The 16,143-nt window shown below is 38.0% G+C and overlaps 1 protein-coding gene across 1 annotated transcript in view; it reads left to right on the top strand.

The window, feature by feature from the left end:
• SPECC1L (sperm antigen with calponin homology and coiled-coil domains 1 like) overlaps positions 1–15,647 on the top strand; it is a 61,619-nt gene extending 45,972 nt beyond the window's left edge. Inside the window, exons 14-16 of the mRNA XM_062009633.1 lie at positions 5,252–5,368; positions 6,265–6,324; positions 8,308–15,647. Of these exons, the coding sequence (XP_061865617.1) occupies positions 5,252–5,368; positions 6,265–6,324; positions 8,308–8,397 (267 nt within the window). The 3' untranslated portion in view covers positions 8,398–15,647. The remainder of the gene's footprint in view (positions 1–5,251; positions 5,369–6,264; positions 6,325–8,307) is intronic.
• The last annotated feature ends 496 nt before the right edge of the window (positions 15,648–16,143 follow it).

Raw genomic sequence — 16,143 nt, forward strand, 5'->3', positions numbered from 1 at the left:
TTGCTCAGGATCTGACATACTGATTGAGTACAGTGCCAAGTACTGCATTTTCCAGGGAGAAGAGAAACCTCCTGGCTCCTCTAAAATATGTGCAGTGTCATAAAACTGTCATAAATTCCAGATAGCTTCAAAGCAGAAAGTAATCCCATCCAGCTGTTAGGGAGCATTCACCCTAGCTGGAACACAGCTACTTTCATTTTGAGTACACAACTAACAAAAGTCCAGAAAAGGATGTGAGCATGCATGTTTCATGTTCAGAAAGGGACCAACAAACAGGATACACACATCCTTGCCCATTCTTATCTACAGCAGTATTTCGGTTCATTTTCCATTTTTTGTCAGTGTTCGGGGAGATAATTCACTTCCAGAAGTCTGACACCAAAAAAGACCCTGTCACAGATAGCAGCCAGAATAGACTGAATTTTCTTCTAGCCTTTCTCTGTCTTCCACACTTCCTTGTTACAGATGGACTAGACAACATCCTTAATGTAGCCTTGTAGTACCTGGTGTCTAATTCATGCAATGCTGGATTTTTCTGGAAGGGCCACCTAATTTTTGCCTCCTACACAAATCCAAAGCTGTGTGTCTTGCAAAAAAATTAAACAATAAAGAAAAAACTGTGTAGTGACTGAGCAGTGTGATCAAGTAGGAATTCATGTGTGTGTGATGCTATGCTGGATGCAGCTTGAGGTCAAGAAGTGTTTTCATTTGTTCTCAATGTGTAGAAAAACAATGCTAAAGGTAAAAGATGGTCAGGTTGCTTTTTTAAAGACCTGTTCTTATATACATGTGGGATTTTTATCAACACTAAGCTAGATCAGATTGTACTCTAGAGTATTATATTGATTTTTTTTTGAAGCACAAAAAGAGGAGAAGGCCATGTGCTTGGGTGAGTCTGTGTTCAGGTGATGCCAGAGTGTGCATGCTTTCCCTGGTGCTGTCTGGTTGATTCACCGAAGCAGTCAGGCTGCCAGAACACTTCTCTCCTTGGTTTAAGCTACAATGCTTAAGCCAAAAGTTGTAGAGTTAAGGAAGGACATGCTTCCTTTTTCTGTTTGGATTGGATTCTGATACAAGAGAAATGTCAACTTGTTAGACTTAATTATGGCAAAATTGAGAATAAATTATGAAGCTGTCTGTATCTCTCCAAGTGCTTCAGATGTTCATGTCTGATGCTATTACTGGGGTTTTTTTGAGACTTACTGCTCTTTTTATGGGTCATTTTCATGCCAAAACTGAATAACAATGACTTTGATATAAAAAGAAACATTAATGGTCAATATTTAAGGGGTCTGATGGTTTATATTTGCCATTTACTGCTGCTGCAGAAGCTGGGATTGAAGAGACAGTAGTTGGGACTGCTGTTAAGTTTATTTCAGAAATACCTTTACATTCTCATCTACTGCCAAAAGTACTGATAGCCTCAGCTTTGATCCATGATTTGAGAATCAGTGAGTCCTGATTCAACAGACCATGAACAGCCATTAGTTTGTGTCTTAAGTTTCTTTTTTTCTAATAGATGTTCTTTTCTTTGGTGTGTCTATGTGTCCTTAAAAGCTTTTGAATAGTAATTTTCTGCCATAGGAAGAAGCCTCAAATCTTGTGTAATGGTTTAATATGTATAAATGGTTTAATATATTATAGTACAGAATCACATTAATGCTTCTGCTTTCTCAGACCACTTTATTGAATTAGCTAATAGAACAGAGACATAGACATATGTTTTTATTTTCTCCATGTCCTAACTCATTTGTGAGCCAAACTGAGTTAGGATGTGGGAACCTCTGCTGCTTGTGCAAGCAAGGGATGGAGCCCTGTTAAGCTGTGTAGAATGTTTCTATGGCAGGAGATTTTTTCACTTCTCTGGGCAATCTATTCCCATACTTAATTGTTTCATGGTAAAGAATTTTTTTATTCTATCCAGGCAGAATTTCCCTGCAAAGGAGTTGTGGCTGCATCTTGACTTGCCACCACATGTACTTGCAAAGAGAGTACCTCCATCTTCTCTATAACTGCCTCTAGGACATGGAATACTGATTACATCTCTTTCGAATCTTCTTTAGTCTGAATAAACTAAACTTCATCAACCTTTCTTCATCTGTCAAGTTCTCTAACCATCTAATCATCTTGATAATCATCTCTGCTGGACCTTTTTTTGTTCCTCAATGATTATTTGGAACCGGGGGACCAAAACTCTGCACAGTATTCCAGATTTAAACTGACAGAGGCCCAGAAGAGTGTAAGAATCCCATCCCTCTTTCTGCTGGCTGCACTCTTAGCGATGCAGCTCAGGGTACAGTTTGCCTTCATTACCGCAAGGATGCAGTTCTGATTCACATCTAAATCCAGATCATTTACTGTTCAACCACTATTGTATTTCAGCCTAAGCTGATGGATCATTTTGTTCCTATTACACTTCAGCCATGTTTCAGGAAGAATCTTCTTGCTCTTTTGGTTTTTCTATGCAAGCTCGAGGAAATACTCATTTTGTGAGTAGTATAAACTACTCTGCAGTTAGTCTAACTGGAGCTTCAGTCATGCTTGAAATGTTTTTTAGTTGTAGATCCACCTGGGTGTTCCCCTACCATCTCGTCTTTCCTCTCTTTTCCAGGGCTGTAGAATGGACTGCAGAATTTGGTCTGTGTAAACTGTTATATTCTTATGCTTTGTCTCTAGAAAAGCCTTATTCATAGCTGGAAAGTGTCTTCCACAGATCTTTGTGTGACAACAGTATGTTGCTGAACTCCTTCTGTTACAATTGCCTTTTAAACAAACAGTATCCCAAATGCTAGAGGTGACTTCACTCCATCCTAAGCATTAAACATTAATGTTCAATGGTAAATCTTCTAGTTCATCTCTCCTCATTTGCCAATTTCTCTGAAAGTATGTCCTTCAGTTGCTTTAGTGCTCTGTGGTCTGAAATGGCTTGAAGAGAAATTCTGGATTAGATTCCAGCAGAGTTCTCTTAATACAACCAATTACTTAATAAAAGCAGTAACAAAGAAGAAATTATGTCAGAGATTTTAGGTTGATGTTCTGCTTACCATCAATTCTTGGAGAAATAAGAGCTTAATGCAAGATTGATTTCATTATACTGACCGAGCTTTTTGAAAAAACCACAAGCAGTTAAAAGCATTTGGGAAATAAAGTCGTGCTGTATTTAAATATGCCAGTTATGTGCTCAAAGCTCTACATAAAAACAGAAGTTTTCAGTTTAAATGACAGTCTGTCCAGTTTCTAGATGTGCTTTTTTTTTCTTTAGGGTCTGACCAATATGCACTTTTCTAATCTGAGAGGTAATAGTAATTCATAACGCTCTGAGCAACTGGAAACAGAAACCAGTCCCTTTTTATTGTTTCCTTCCGTTGTATTTAATTCAACTTCTCTGGATACATTAAGATTCTTGGATGATGAGTTTGTTTTCTGCTTGTTGTCTTAATAATAAAAGTTGGACCCTACAGGAAGATTTAGAAAAACAGAGTATGCCAACTTCTTTTTGAGATCCAACCAAGCTTATCCATCTTACTGGTACAGATGTGATCTGAGGCATTAGTGGTTACAGGTTGAGGGTAAAGAACTTATCAAAAAGTAATTTTCTAAACAGAAGTAGGAGTTTATTGGCTTTAACAATCTGATTTTTTCTTCTTGTTCCCCTTTTTTTTGCCCTGTGCTGTGTGTTGCATTTGTCTCACTAATTTAAGTAACATTGAAGAAGTTGTAAGCAAGCATCAATTTAAATTCAATTTCCTGTCTCTCTGAAAGAGAAAGGAGGGACAACTTTTTTTTTTTTTTACTTTTACATTTTCCCACCCCTGTGGCCTGAGGAAGCTGTGTGAAGAGCATGTTCCCACAGACTGGGGTCTCCAACAATGCCGCTTCCGTCGCGGCAGGGCGGCAGGCGAGGCTCAGAGCGGGGCTGGGGCGCTGTGAGCCCCAGCACGTACGCCTACGTAACCACAGCTTCAACCTACATTGGGTGCACTTTTGTGTAAAATGTGCTAAAGCTGAGCAGGAAATAGAGATTTCCCTCACATTCTTCTAGAAATTGCTTCAAGTTTTGGTTTTTTCCTCTGTTGGAAGGGATTGCAGTTGTTTTCCATTTGTGATCCAAGCCATTGGTTTGACAAGAAGCACAACTGCCTTGGTTCCCAGCCTGGGTGGCACAGTAACACTGAATCTGGGTGCAGTTTTCTGTGTTAGGAATGGCAGGTTTTAGTGTCATATCCAGGTGATGATAATGAAAGGTTGACTTGTGTGATTGTTTCTGCACTTCTGTGACTGAAGGTCATAGTTCCTGCTACACTAAAATTTTTAACACTAAGTTTGGGGGGTGGTTAGGTTCTGATTAAACCCAGTGACATGAGTTAGGTATTAAAGCACGTTTGTATTTCTCCTTAAAGGTCTGAGAGATAAACTCTGAGTTGTTACTGCTTTTTTCTTAATTGACATTTAAACTGACTCCTATCCACTTCGCCTCTTTACTATTGTTTGACTGCCCACAGACAAGTACACAGTCATTTTAAAAGTCACTGAGGCATCTTGTTCATAACTCTCAGACTGAGCTACCTCTTTTTACAATATATACAGTCTCAGGAGACTGGAACTAAAAGATCAAGAGTACAGGACTGCAGATTTCAGCTTTAGTCTCATTCCAAAGGTAATGCTTCCCTGCCATTCCAAATCTGTGGGAACATCTTTATTTCCAAATGAAACTAAATATTTGTTTGGAATCTTGTTCACATAAGTTTCTATATAGAAATGCTTTGTTTAGAGGAAAAAATACTTGTCCTCATCAATTAGAACTTTTGTCTGGATGTTAATTCAGTAGAAGCAGAAAAGTAAAGCCTTACATTAACAAAGGTAGTTTCATAGTGTCTGTTTCAGGGATTTTAGACATACATCTCTAATCTGTTTGCTTTTCCACCTTGGTGTGTACACTTGTACCGAATCTATACTCTTACACACACATATTTTGCATGTTTGGGGGTGGGGCAGGCGGTGGTAGTGCAGAACTTAACATTACTTGAAATGTATATAGCATTGTCTTGTCACTGCAGCTTGTTGTTCTCTGTAGTAGTGTGTTCTGGTTTCTTACCACACAACGTAGCTTTCACTCTTTCTGATGATTTATTCAAAGACATTAAAAAAACACACAAAAACCACAAGAATGCCTACAAGTATTGATGGATTGATAGAACTAATACTCGTTAGACTATGATTTTAATGTAGTTTCCATTTTTTTCCCTGCAAGAATATCGACATAACAAACTTCAGCAGTAGCTGGAACGACGGCTTGGCTTTCTGTGCAGTCCTCCATACTTACCTCCCAGCCCATATTCCCTATCAAGAGCTAAACAGCCAGGACAAGGTAAGATAGTAAAAATCCAGTTCCTGGGACTGCAGGACCGTATAATTCATACACATTAGTAAAGAACAGTGAACAATTGGGAATCCTAAACAAACCTTAATATTACTAGTAATCATAATTGAAACACTTCACACTACCTTGCTGCTATTCTTCTTGTAACTTTTTAGTATGAGAAGATCATTGGGTTAAATGGAACTCTGGAACAGGTAGAAGAAAAAGAACCAACAAGAAAAGTTTATAAATTTAAGCCTGAGGCATAACTGAAATAGTCGAGAAGTGATTTTTCCCTGTGAGTTTTGGCAGCAAGGAGTGTTTAATCTTAAAGTTTAAATCTATCACATTTGCACCTTGACATGTTTCATTCATTCCTTTCAATATTGTGAGGATGTTGTTTCATCCTGCTTTCTCACACTGCCACGTGACTGTGCTACTCAGGTGATGTGTATCAAATAAAGGTAAACTAGCTGATGTCAAGACTGCGAGCAGTCTGTGTGTACTCCAGTGTGCTGCAGGTAACACCTACGGGTGTGTTATCTGGAGACATATTATGAACAATAATATAATCCTAAAAAAGAATATTTCATAACACACAAAGAGTTTTTTTTATTTATGCTTTTAAAAGAATAAAAAGCACTTTAGTACTTGTTAACTCAGTGACTCTTCACTGACAACCATTTTTCAGCATTATCTTCTGCACGAGGAACTAGTAAATATTTTCCATAACTTCTCAGTTGATATTAGAACATGTTCATTCCTTTGGCTCTTTTACTATGGTCAAATTACAGACTCCAATTGAAGCAAAAGTAGCAGCATTACTATGAAAATTCTTAACACCACATTATTATGTTTGAAGTAGCATTTCTTTGGTTTCTAACATGTTTTTATATCTCCTGCAGAGGAGAAATTTCACTTTGGCTTTTCAGGCAGCTGAAAGTGTTGGCATCAAATCTACTCTGGTAAGTTTTAAATGCATACTGAATGAATTACAACCCATTTATTAAAATCAAATTATTCTATTTTGTACCTTTGAAACATTTTGATGTATTATACTTAAAAATAGCAGTAGATGAGCTCAGCTAGAGGTTATTGCCTCTGTGTCACACTTGACTGAAAAATATAAAAGATAGTCCTTACCTCAGTGGCTTTGTTTAATAAACCCACTGTCATCAACAACTTAAGCTTACATGTCTTTTGCATTAAATAGTGAGTAAGGTATAGACCAGTATTCCAGCAGCTGCAGCAAAGGCAGCAGCATGATAACCTGTAGCAGATAACTCTTAACTTAGAACAGGAAGATTCACCAAACTTCGAGTATCATAAGAAGTAATAGCAATAAAGGCAAGGGATTTTGTTGAAAATAATTCAAGCAATAGTTATGTGATACAGTCTTCAAGGATTCATTAATCCTCTCCCTGCATCTTATTTACTTTGTGTCATATGAGAGACAAAATTTACCTCTTAAGTTTAGACTTCTAATCTGTCATCATTGTAAATAGTTGTAAGGGTTTTCCCAGTTGCTGTTTATAATAAGCTTCCTTATCCAAATGTTACCTTAAAAGAATTAATTTTCAGTAGTGCAGTATTTACTAGGAAAGGAAGATTTCTGAAGATCTGGAACTGGGAGCATTGAGAGTGTCTCAAGCCCTTGTGAGTAATCACAAAAAAAGAGCTAAAATTGCCAGTATCAGAAATTATACTTAAGGGATATTTTGTAACCTCGACTCAAACAGAGCTGCCATAGTTGGCAACTAATAATACAACAGAGTCAGACCTTTTTAAAAATAACACTTTCCTTGATCCTTATCAGCCTCTTTCCCCCCCCAGCATTGTATTTGCTGACAATAGCAATGCAGCTGTTGGGTTTTCCTACTTTGACTTGTTCAGTGATTTGAAACTTGGAAGTTTCTTACCAAGTGCTGATGTAACAACTAGATTGTGGGAAATAACTGAAGAAATTCTTACATAGTTCAGTTTTAGTACAAATGCTTATTGTCTGGGCTTTCTGTTTGTAGTGTACTTAATTACAGACACCCTAAAAAGGCAAAGTGAATGGAATTACATCTTCTAAGTGCAAATTGTATCTGTCTTAAGTATTTGGTATCTTTTTACATCCCTACATACACAGTATGTATGTGTGTGTTTGTGGGGTTTTTTCCTTATCTCTATTACATGAATGGAGGGTAAAAAAGGGTGTGAAAGCTACTGTATGTGAATAGTAGTGGCAAAAAATTAGTCTCTAATTTGATTTCTTGAGGTTCTTGCACCCAAAGCTTACAAAATAGAGCCTTACAGAAAACAAAAATTACCTCACTTTGATTTCCTTTGTACATGTGCTGAAAAGGGCAGCTCAAGCTTTATTCTCCCTGCCTCTTCACTGTCACAATCTCTTGTGAACTGGCCCATCAGTTAGGCACCAACTGGTCGCTTCGTCTCTTGGATACACCCGAGCTGGTAGTAAACTAAACTTCCCTCTTCTTTGACTCTTTACAAGTTCAGTTGTCTGCTGTAAAATGGGATTCAATTATTTATTGATGCTTGACTCCTACTCTGATAGGAATTTTGAATTTTAGCTTCCATTAATGACTCTGTGACTGTCAGTTCCTAGGTAGTCACATTGACTTGTGAGGCTGGTGTTAGGGGTGTGTGGACATGCAAGTCTTGACTCTATACAAATTGTGCCAAGTGGGGCACAACCCAAGTGTCCACAGCATTACACATTTTCATCTTCAGTCAACAAAATAGCTGTCTACAGATAAGCTATTCACAGTTGTTTACATTTTGTGAGTAACACAAAGATCTGTGGAGGAAAACAGAGCTTCTTCATCAATGTTTTAAATTGTGGAAACTTTGCAGATTTGCATTCCCAGGAATTTGTGAAAGCACCACAATACACACAAGGTTATCATTCCTGATTTTGACCAATCTGTTTTCTGTGACAGGACATCAATGAAATGGTGCGAACCGAGCGTCCAGACTGGCAGAATGTCATGCTGTATGTTACAGCAATTTACAAATACTTTGAAACCTGAAACCCTAATAATTCAACAGACCCATGCAATAGAGCCAACATGAGCTACCAGATGGAAATCTTACAGAAATGCTAATCCCCATTTCACTGAAAATGGCAACATTTGAGTTCCCTCAAACTTCAGTGACACTGTCCTGGATTGCCTCAGATTGCTTCAGCTATTTAAACCTGGAAACAACTGTTTAAAAACAAGATCTTGTTGCCACAGTGCTTGGAATAACCCAAGTTATTAAGCTATTTGGATTAATTATGTAGCCTAAAGAGCCTGGACTACTTATGCGCTGCCTTTCCAGCCAGACTTCCTGAAGCTTTATTTCCTAAGATAGTGAGATGAATGGATCCTCCAGCGTATAGGCGACTGAATGTACAGATTTGAGAAGCTTTGAGAAGGGAAAGGATAACATGGCATCATATTACTGAACTTCTTTCTGTAGCATCCTGGTACCACGGAGTCTGAATATTCCACCCGCAGGATATGGCACCCCAATCCAGTAGAATTCTCAATGGTAATTTAGTTACTGCCTTCACAGCTGTTTTTCCTCCTTTAAAATATGCACAATATTCTATGAAAACAAGCTTTTGTTCCATAAAAACGAATTGAGTGGAAGAGCGCTCTCAATACCTCGAAAAATTTGGCACAGATGAACTCTTCATTCTAAAGCTTCATTTTAAGCCTACCTCTGTCACAGTGATGTGGCTTCCAACTTGATCTTACGGACTATAGACTGACACACAGAGCTCCTGGTTTTCAGGTTATGCTATAATTCAAGGAATCTGTCCAAACTCCCTGTGCTTCCAGTATAACAGAGATGAGTCAATAACCAACCCGTGTGTGGCTGTCCTCACTCTTCGCCTGTATAGCACACAGAGCTGCCCCAGGCTTTACAGCAATACAAGCATACATCATGGATTCCTGTGGTAGGATTTTGGAACTGGGATAGCATTTCCTCTGCAGAGAAGTTATTTTCAATAAGATGTACTAATGAAGTACTTTGTCTCAAAAATCCAGCTTTGCCATGTTTTCTCTGTGTTTTTCATTGATCTTGCACATCCTCATCTGACTGACAGAGGGTGAGATGTTCTCTGACAAGAACTATGGAGGAACTGATGTAACGTGTATACACCCAGTGGTCTCGAATATTGCATGGAAATGACTCAGTGTCACAAGGAAGGAATTGGAGAACTTTAGTCTGCTCAACTTGTATTTTCCTAAAATGTACCTGAATTCATGTAACAACTCTCGGGCAAAAGAGTTCAAGTAAGTGCCTTAGCGATGGTTGACTTGATACGTCCTGGCACTTCAGGGCCTCGTGCAGAATGTTAATGGCTCAGAAAGATTTCATAGATCTGTTTGTCATAAGCTGTTTGTTGTAGTCATGTTTGCAAATCAAAGGGAAGACTTCACTCTACCATTGCTTCTGCCTCTTATTTTGCTGAATACTTGTCAGCAGTTAAGCCACAGTCGAAGGTCTCTTATATTAAGCAGAAGCCTACTTCAGAAGTGAGTTCTGTAACAACTGCTCTTCATAAGCACATGCTCTTTCAACCCAGTAACTCTGTTATAAAGAAGGTGAATCTGCCATTCCTATGGTGCTCTTGTGACTGTTAAGGACAGCTTGAATGTCATAGATGTTAACTCAGCAAACACAACTGTGCTTGACATCTGTGAAACTTCACTATTGTATAAAAGCACAGATTTAACTCAAAATTATTGCCAAATCAAAAAACCTGTCATCTGAAGAACATAGCCCATGTGAAGAGTAATAATTCAGCATGTCTCTAGCAGCTAGCATTGTATAAAAGTACACTCCTACACTGATACGTGCCTGTGAGGATTATGAAATGTGCAAAATACCGACTAAATCCATGCCGAGGGCCTTTGGAGAAGTTTTCAGAACAGCACTGTCTCATATTACAGTTCTTTAGGACCCTAAAAGTAGCTAGATACCCTAAGACAATGGTTGCAAGAGAGGCTTCAAGTGAAAATTCTTCATTAACAGATTTTAATAAAAGTCTGAAATACAGTTTCCTCTCCTGTATAGTTCTTCAAGAAATTGGAAATGGACATTATTGCTGTCTCACTACTAAATTCTGGGGTCTTCCAGTTTGTGTTTAAAAAACCCTATTGATCCCCTGAACAGACATCGTTATCAGTGATTGTCTTATTCATTGTCTTAGATTCTAAGGAAGTATTTTTCTGATAGAAAGGGGTAGCGTTTCTTGGTCTAAATTCACCCATGACCTCTTTGATTAAGGTAATTTTTGCTTCACGGTGATTTTTTTTCTGTCCAATGGTCAACTTCATTTACCTGGAGCGTTGTATTAGTCCTTAACTGAAATAAAACACTAGTACAACCCTTTGTAAAAAGGGAAATCACATTTTCCAGATATTTTCAGTTCAAAAGATGAGCTGCAACTCTTCAGATAGAGAGAAAAGTTGTTAGTAATTATAAACATGATCTTGTTTTGAAGTTCAGAGCTCTGTAAACTACTGCTTGGTGTGATCTGCCTGATAAAGCTCTGCTGAGTTCATATCTGTAAAGGAATATTGGGCTTTGTCAAGAGCTTTTTATAACAGTGTTATCTGAGCCTTTGTGTATAAGACGCTGCACAGCTGTCTGAGGGAAGTAATGAAGCAATGGAAGATCTAAGACAAAGATAATGCCCTGCTGCACTCCACAACAAGTTTTTTTCTGAAGGTTCAAACCACATTGAATTTTTCAAATAGAATAGCTGTAGCCCTTCTGGACATGGATGATGGTGTGCTGTTGGTTCCTACTCAGAGTTAGTCATGAAACAGCCTGGTTTTTTTGTACCTACCAAGTGCAACTTTATGCTGATTTCATTTCCTTTCTTTTTAATCCAGAAAATATTTCTGAATGTACTAAAAAAAAAGAAGACAAATATTTTATCATCAGTTCATGTTATTGCATTTTAATATGTGCCTTGCAAGTGCCTGTGCTGTAGTACAGCAGGGTTACTATTGCCAGCTGTAGGGGTGGGGTGGGCAACAAAACAGAGCTGTTGAACATTTTGATGCAGATAGAGCTGTATCATTTTCTGGAGCCTGTTTACTGAAACCCTTCTATAGCTTGGAGAGGACAGTTTAGAGCCAGGTGGGTATTTGACAGGGCTAGCTGTCATCTTGATGCAAGATCAGTAGCAATCAACAGTGTGGGGTTTTCTTCACCGAAAAGAAAGGATCGGAGGAAAAACCTTAATTTTGGATCTTTAGGAAAGTTCTGTCAGAGGGGTTTTGCTATGGAGCATCTAACAGCAACAGGACTGAGGCTGCTTCAGAATGGATTATGCTTCATTTGGTTTTCAGTTGGTTTCATCTGAGCCAATTTGATTTGGTTGTTGTATGTATTTAAACAGAAACACTAACTTAGTATTTCTGGTGTGGATCTTGAGCCTTCACAAAGGCTTCTCATTCTCTTGCCTCTGAAGAGTGAAATTTTCCCTTTTAAAATTGTGCTTGTGGATGGATTATCCAGAATACAGTATTACAGCATTTTCTGACTTAAAAGTATTTTTTTGTCTATTTTGCTTAAAACATGTTCCTCAAGTTAAATGTAGCACTTCTGATTTTTTTTTTCCTCCAGTTTTCTAAAATATTTCCACTGTTTGTGTTTTTCTGGAAGGCTGTCATCTTAATTTGACAGAGCTAAATGAACACAGCTTTAATGTATCCATATAAACTCATATAAATATCACTGGCAACAGCAGTACTCTGGCTTTACACACATAATGAGGAATGAATTTGGCCCCTGCTGTAATGATGCAGTGCAGTGGTATAAACAGCTGAATATCTGCTTTAAGACTTTTGCAGCTGTGAAGAAAAATTCTCTTGAGCATCTAATTTACTTTTACTCTATTCTTTCAAATTTTGTACAGTTTTTGGCCCAGAGCACAAATTTTCTTATAGTCTAGTTTTAAACAAGATTATTTGGGAAGCTGGAGATGTGGAGAACTCCTGGATGTTTTTGTCACTTTGTGTTCTGCATGTGACTGGTTTGGGAATGCTGTCTGATTTTCAGGTGATATGAGACAGTATCTTGCAAAGCTGTTCCCTCTGAATGATTGGCATGAAGCTATGCATAGGCTAAAGTTAAGCCTTTGAAACAGTGTTCCTGTGACTCGTGGTGACTTGACTTCTTATTTGCCTCTTGCAATTAATGCAATCACAGCTTAGCTGCAGGCTGCATCAAGCAGCAGCTGTTAATGGGCAGAATTCTTCTAGGAAGGAATCCAGTTGTACACCTTTACATATTGTTTTGCTCATTGTGAGTAATACTCTTGCTGAAGTGGCCTAAGAAAGAGGATTTTAAAATAGTGGTGTTTATGTACAGACTGAATTAGCTATAGAGTTTGTGGCTCTTCCCGTGGCTTGGTAAATATTTCTTTCTGGTCTATCTTTGTTCTGCTTAGCTCTCTTTCTGCAGTTCCTTTCTTTAAGCTAGAATTAGTATATGAACACTCAGTACTATTAACCAGTTTTAGAAACAATTTAGTGAGACGTGGTATTAAAGTCTAGTCGTCATCCATGAGTTCTGGATTGTGCCTCTGTGTGTCCAAATTAGTGTGTGTGGTGATTGGCAAGACATGTTAGAGCTGCTTAATTCTCCCACAACTTCCTCATCTCCTATGTAGCCTACATCAGCCCAGGGTGTCCATCAGGTGTTTCTGTCCCCAAGTTACCAGCTCCTGAGATAAGGGTTCATAGAATCCCTTAATATATTTAATTGTCCTTATTTAGAAAGATACCTCTAATAGTGTTTCTGTTTGCAAAGGAGAGTGGCTGGCTGAGTTTTAAATTGCTGTCTGGCTTGCTGAGCATTCCCAGTCCTTCCTTCATCTCAGTTTTTTTTCTTGTTCTGTTCCCTGGTTTCATTGCTGTAGTACACTTTTACTGTCAAAGCCAAGATGTTAAGCATCTGCAATATGTAACAAGTATGCTTTTGGTAATTAATGCTAAATAACTTCAACAATCAAGGTTTTTACAGTTCTGATTTCTGCTACAGTCTTGATACAAGTGTCGTTTTTTCTGTACACATTTGTGCTTGGCAGGTTTTGGGCTGCAGCACCCTTGAGCTCAGTTTCACAAGGCCACTGTCTTAACCTCCCTAAACCAGAATTATTTCCTCACACTGAAGTTTCAGTAAACCCTATGAATACCAGAGGACTTCCTTCCAACTGATGTTAGCTTTTGCTTAGAATATTCCTTGTCCTTAGGCCACTGTCTGCTGCAGAGTTGCACTTGTGGATGCAAAACTTTTTTGTAAACTTTAGGCACAGAATATTCTGGCAACCTGATGCAATTAAGCTGGTTTCATTTGAATCCCCTATTTTCAGGGGGTTTCAGTTTAGCTAAAATCCCTTGCCTCAAAGCTGAAACGTGGCACGTTTGTTCTCCACTGGGAAGTATGCTTCTGTTTAATAATGTTTTTATGAGATTGTATTTATGGAAACAGAAAGAAAAATGTCATGAAGCTAGTTTTGTTGCACTTTTCTAAGGCTTTTGTATTTTGCATAGAGTTCTAGAATACAAACAAGTTATTTGGGGAAGTCAAGGCTTAAAACCTGCTCTGCCCCAGCGTAGCGATGTATTCCGTGCATTTTCACTCCAGTGATATATGTGTTATTTTAATTGCATGTAACTAGTGTATTTATGTGGTAGTTGGGAAGCCCGGTGGACCTTTCCTGCTGCAGAGGAGCCATTGACAGTCCTGGTTCTGCAGTTAACGAACTGACTGTTTTGACAGTAGACTGCATTTGCAATAATGGAGTAGTCAATTTTTGTTTCTGAACTCTTATTTCAACAAAGTGGGAGAAAAAGGCTCTTCTTTTTTTGTGTTCCTTTGTTGAGATTTCTCTGGAGGCTTTTACAGGTTTCCAATTATTGCATATGTTCAATTAGAACAATTACTTGGGAATCCGCTCGCTAAAGAGGGCACACGTACAGGTAGCATACTCGAGTAGTTAATCCTTGTAACTCACAACATTTCAGTTTGTTAGAGACTTGGTTTTACATGTATTGTAAAGTCGATTTTACTATTTTTAAGTAGCACTTTTATACATATCTGAAGGGGGGTTTTTTTGAACAGAAATGTTTTTTCTGTATGTTATCTAATGACAAGAAAGTATAACACTACTAAACAAAGCATAGACTAGTTAGGCTCCAGACTGTAAGTTCACTTTAGGTCAGTAATGATCAAGAGTTGTTCAATGTGTATGAAATAAATCCCATTTAATCTCATTTAATATTGGACAACTCTCCAGATCAAAGTCAGAAGGGCATTAATTGGTACCCTCCAACTCTTGAGTGAGGGTACTTCCAGTTCAGGTGTGAGGCAGAACTGACAGAACAGTGTGGTGAATTTTGGACTTCATGGAAGAACAGAATTTAATTGATGTCTCAGCCTAACTTCACAGCACTATATGTGATAAGGACTAACCTTGTTTGAGATGACACTGCAGCCAGTAATAGTATCTCCTAAATAGCTAATTTAAAACTCATTTTTCCATGGCCTTCAAAGATGATGTAAAAAACAGTGATTCTTAAAAGCTTTTCTCATCCACCCAGCTTTTCTGATTTGTATTGATTTTATACTCTCTTGAGACACAACTGTTAGACTGACCTAACAGTTCATGTATGGTTTTAGTGATTCTTTTAATAGACAACAAGCACTTTTCTTTTTTTCCAGAACCCTTTCAAATGGTTTATGGACACACATCGACATGTATGAATATTTTACATAGGTAGAGAGGCTTTGCATAAGTGTGTCTATGTACACACACATAGGTGCATGTGTGTGTACGTATATGTACATCTGCAGGTTGCTAATAAAACTGAGCTGTTTCAAGAAGTGCTTGCATCTTGAATACTTAGGGTGGTGTATTAGTGTATATAATTACAAGGTAAGGAGAAAAAACCATTTTGCTTCTGGTTAGAGCTGAGATAACACAGACTTGAGGAAAATGTGGAAGTATGTTCAAATTGTATTTCACCCTGTTTCTGGTTTGAAAGGCACAAGCTGTTAATCGTTGGAACTTAAAAGCTAGCATATTTTAAGCTAAGCCTTTTGGAGGACCAATATGCTTTTAGTTTGCAAGGACCACTAAAGATCTGGGCATTTACTTTCTCCATAATGTATTCTGTATGAGTATTTAGTATGTATGCCTTCAATTTGCCAGTGTTGCCATGTTTTCTTCTTAATTATTCATGAAATAAAGATTGCAAATAACAAATTCTATGTTTATGTTTTCTTGTGAGAAGCCCTTACAAAAGGAACTATTTTAAATGTTATTTCTGGTCTCCAGTGCAAGTCCTTGTTTAGAAAAAAGCTCTGTCTATGAATTTAGAGCAAAGGTAAGTCAGGGACCGATGGCATTGTTCTAATCCAAGGTAAGTGTTATACTAGTCTTCATGTCTGCCGTTGCCCTCTGTACCACCAACTGAACTCTATGGCATTGAGTTTCTGTATACGAAGTGCCCAGTTGTAAAAGTATGATGTGAACTTTTCTTAGATGTCCTTTGCCCTTCAGGATGTTCAGTTCTTTGGAACTTCATTAATCTCATTATGAAAATAGGACTGCAAACAGTAGTGTTGTATTGCAGTATTTTTACTGATAGACATTTGCATTGATTATGTAGTGTGAGGAGATAGTTGTGCTTCTCTCCAGTGTTGTGTATAGCTCACTCCCTTGTTTATGTTTCCTGTTCTTAAGCCATTTTAGGCTCTTT

This window comes from Colius striatus, chromosome 17 (genome assembly GCF_028858725.1).
Source record: "Colius striatus isolate bColStr4 chromosome 17, bColStr4.1.hap1, whole genome shotgun sequence".
In the NCBI taxonomy this organism is placed as follows: domain Eukaryota; kingdom Metazoa; phylum Chordata; class Aves; order Coliiformes; family Coliidae; genus Colius; species Colius striatus.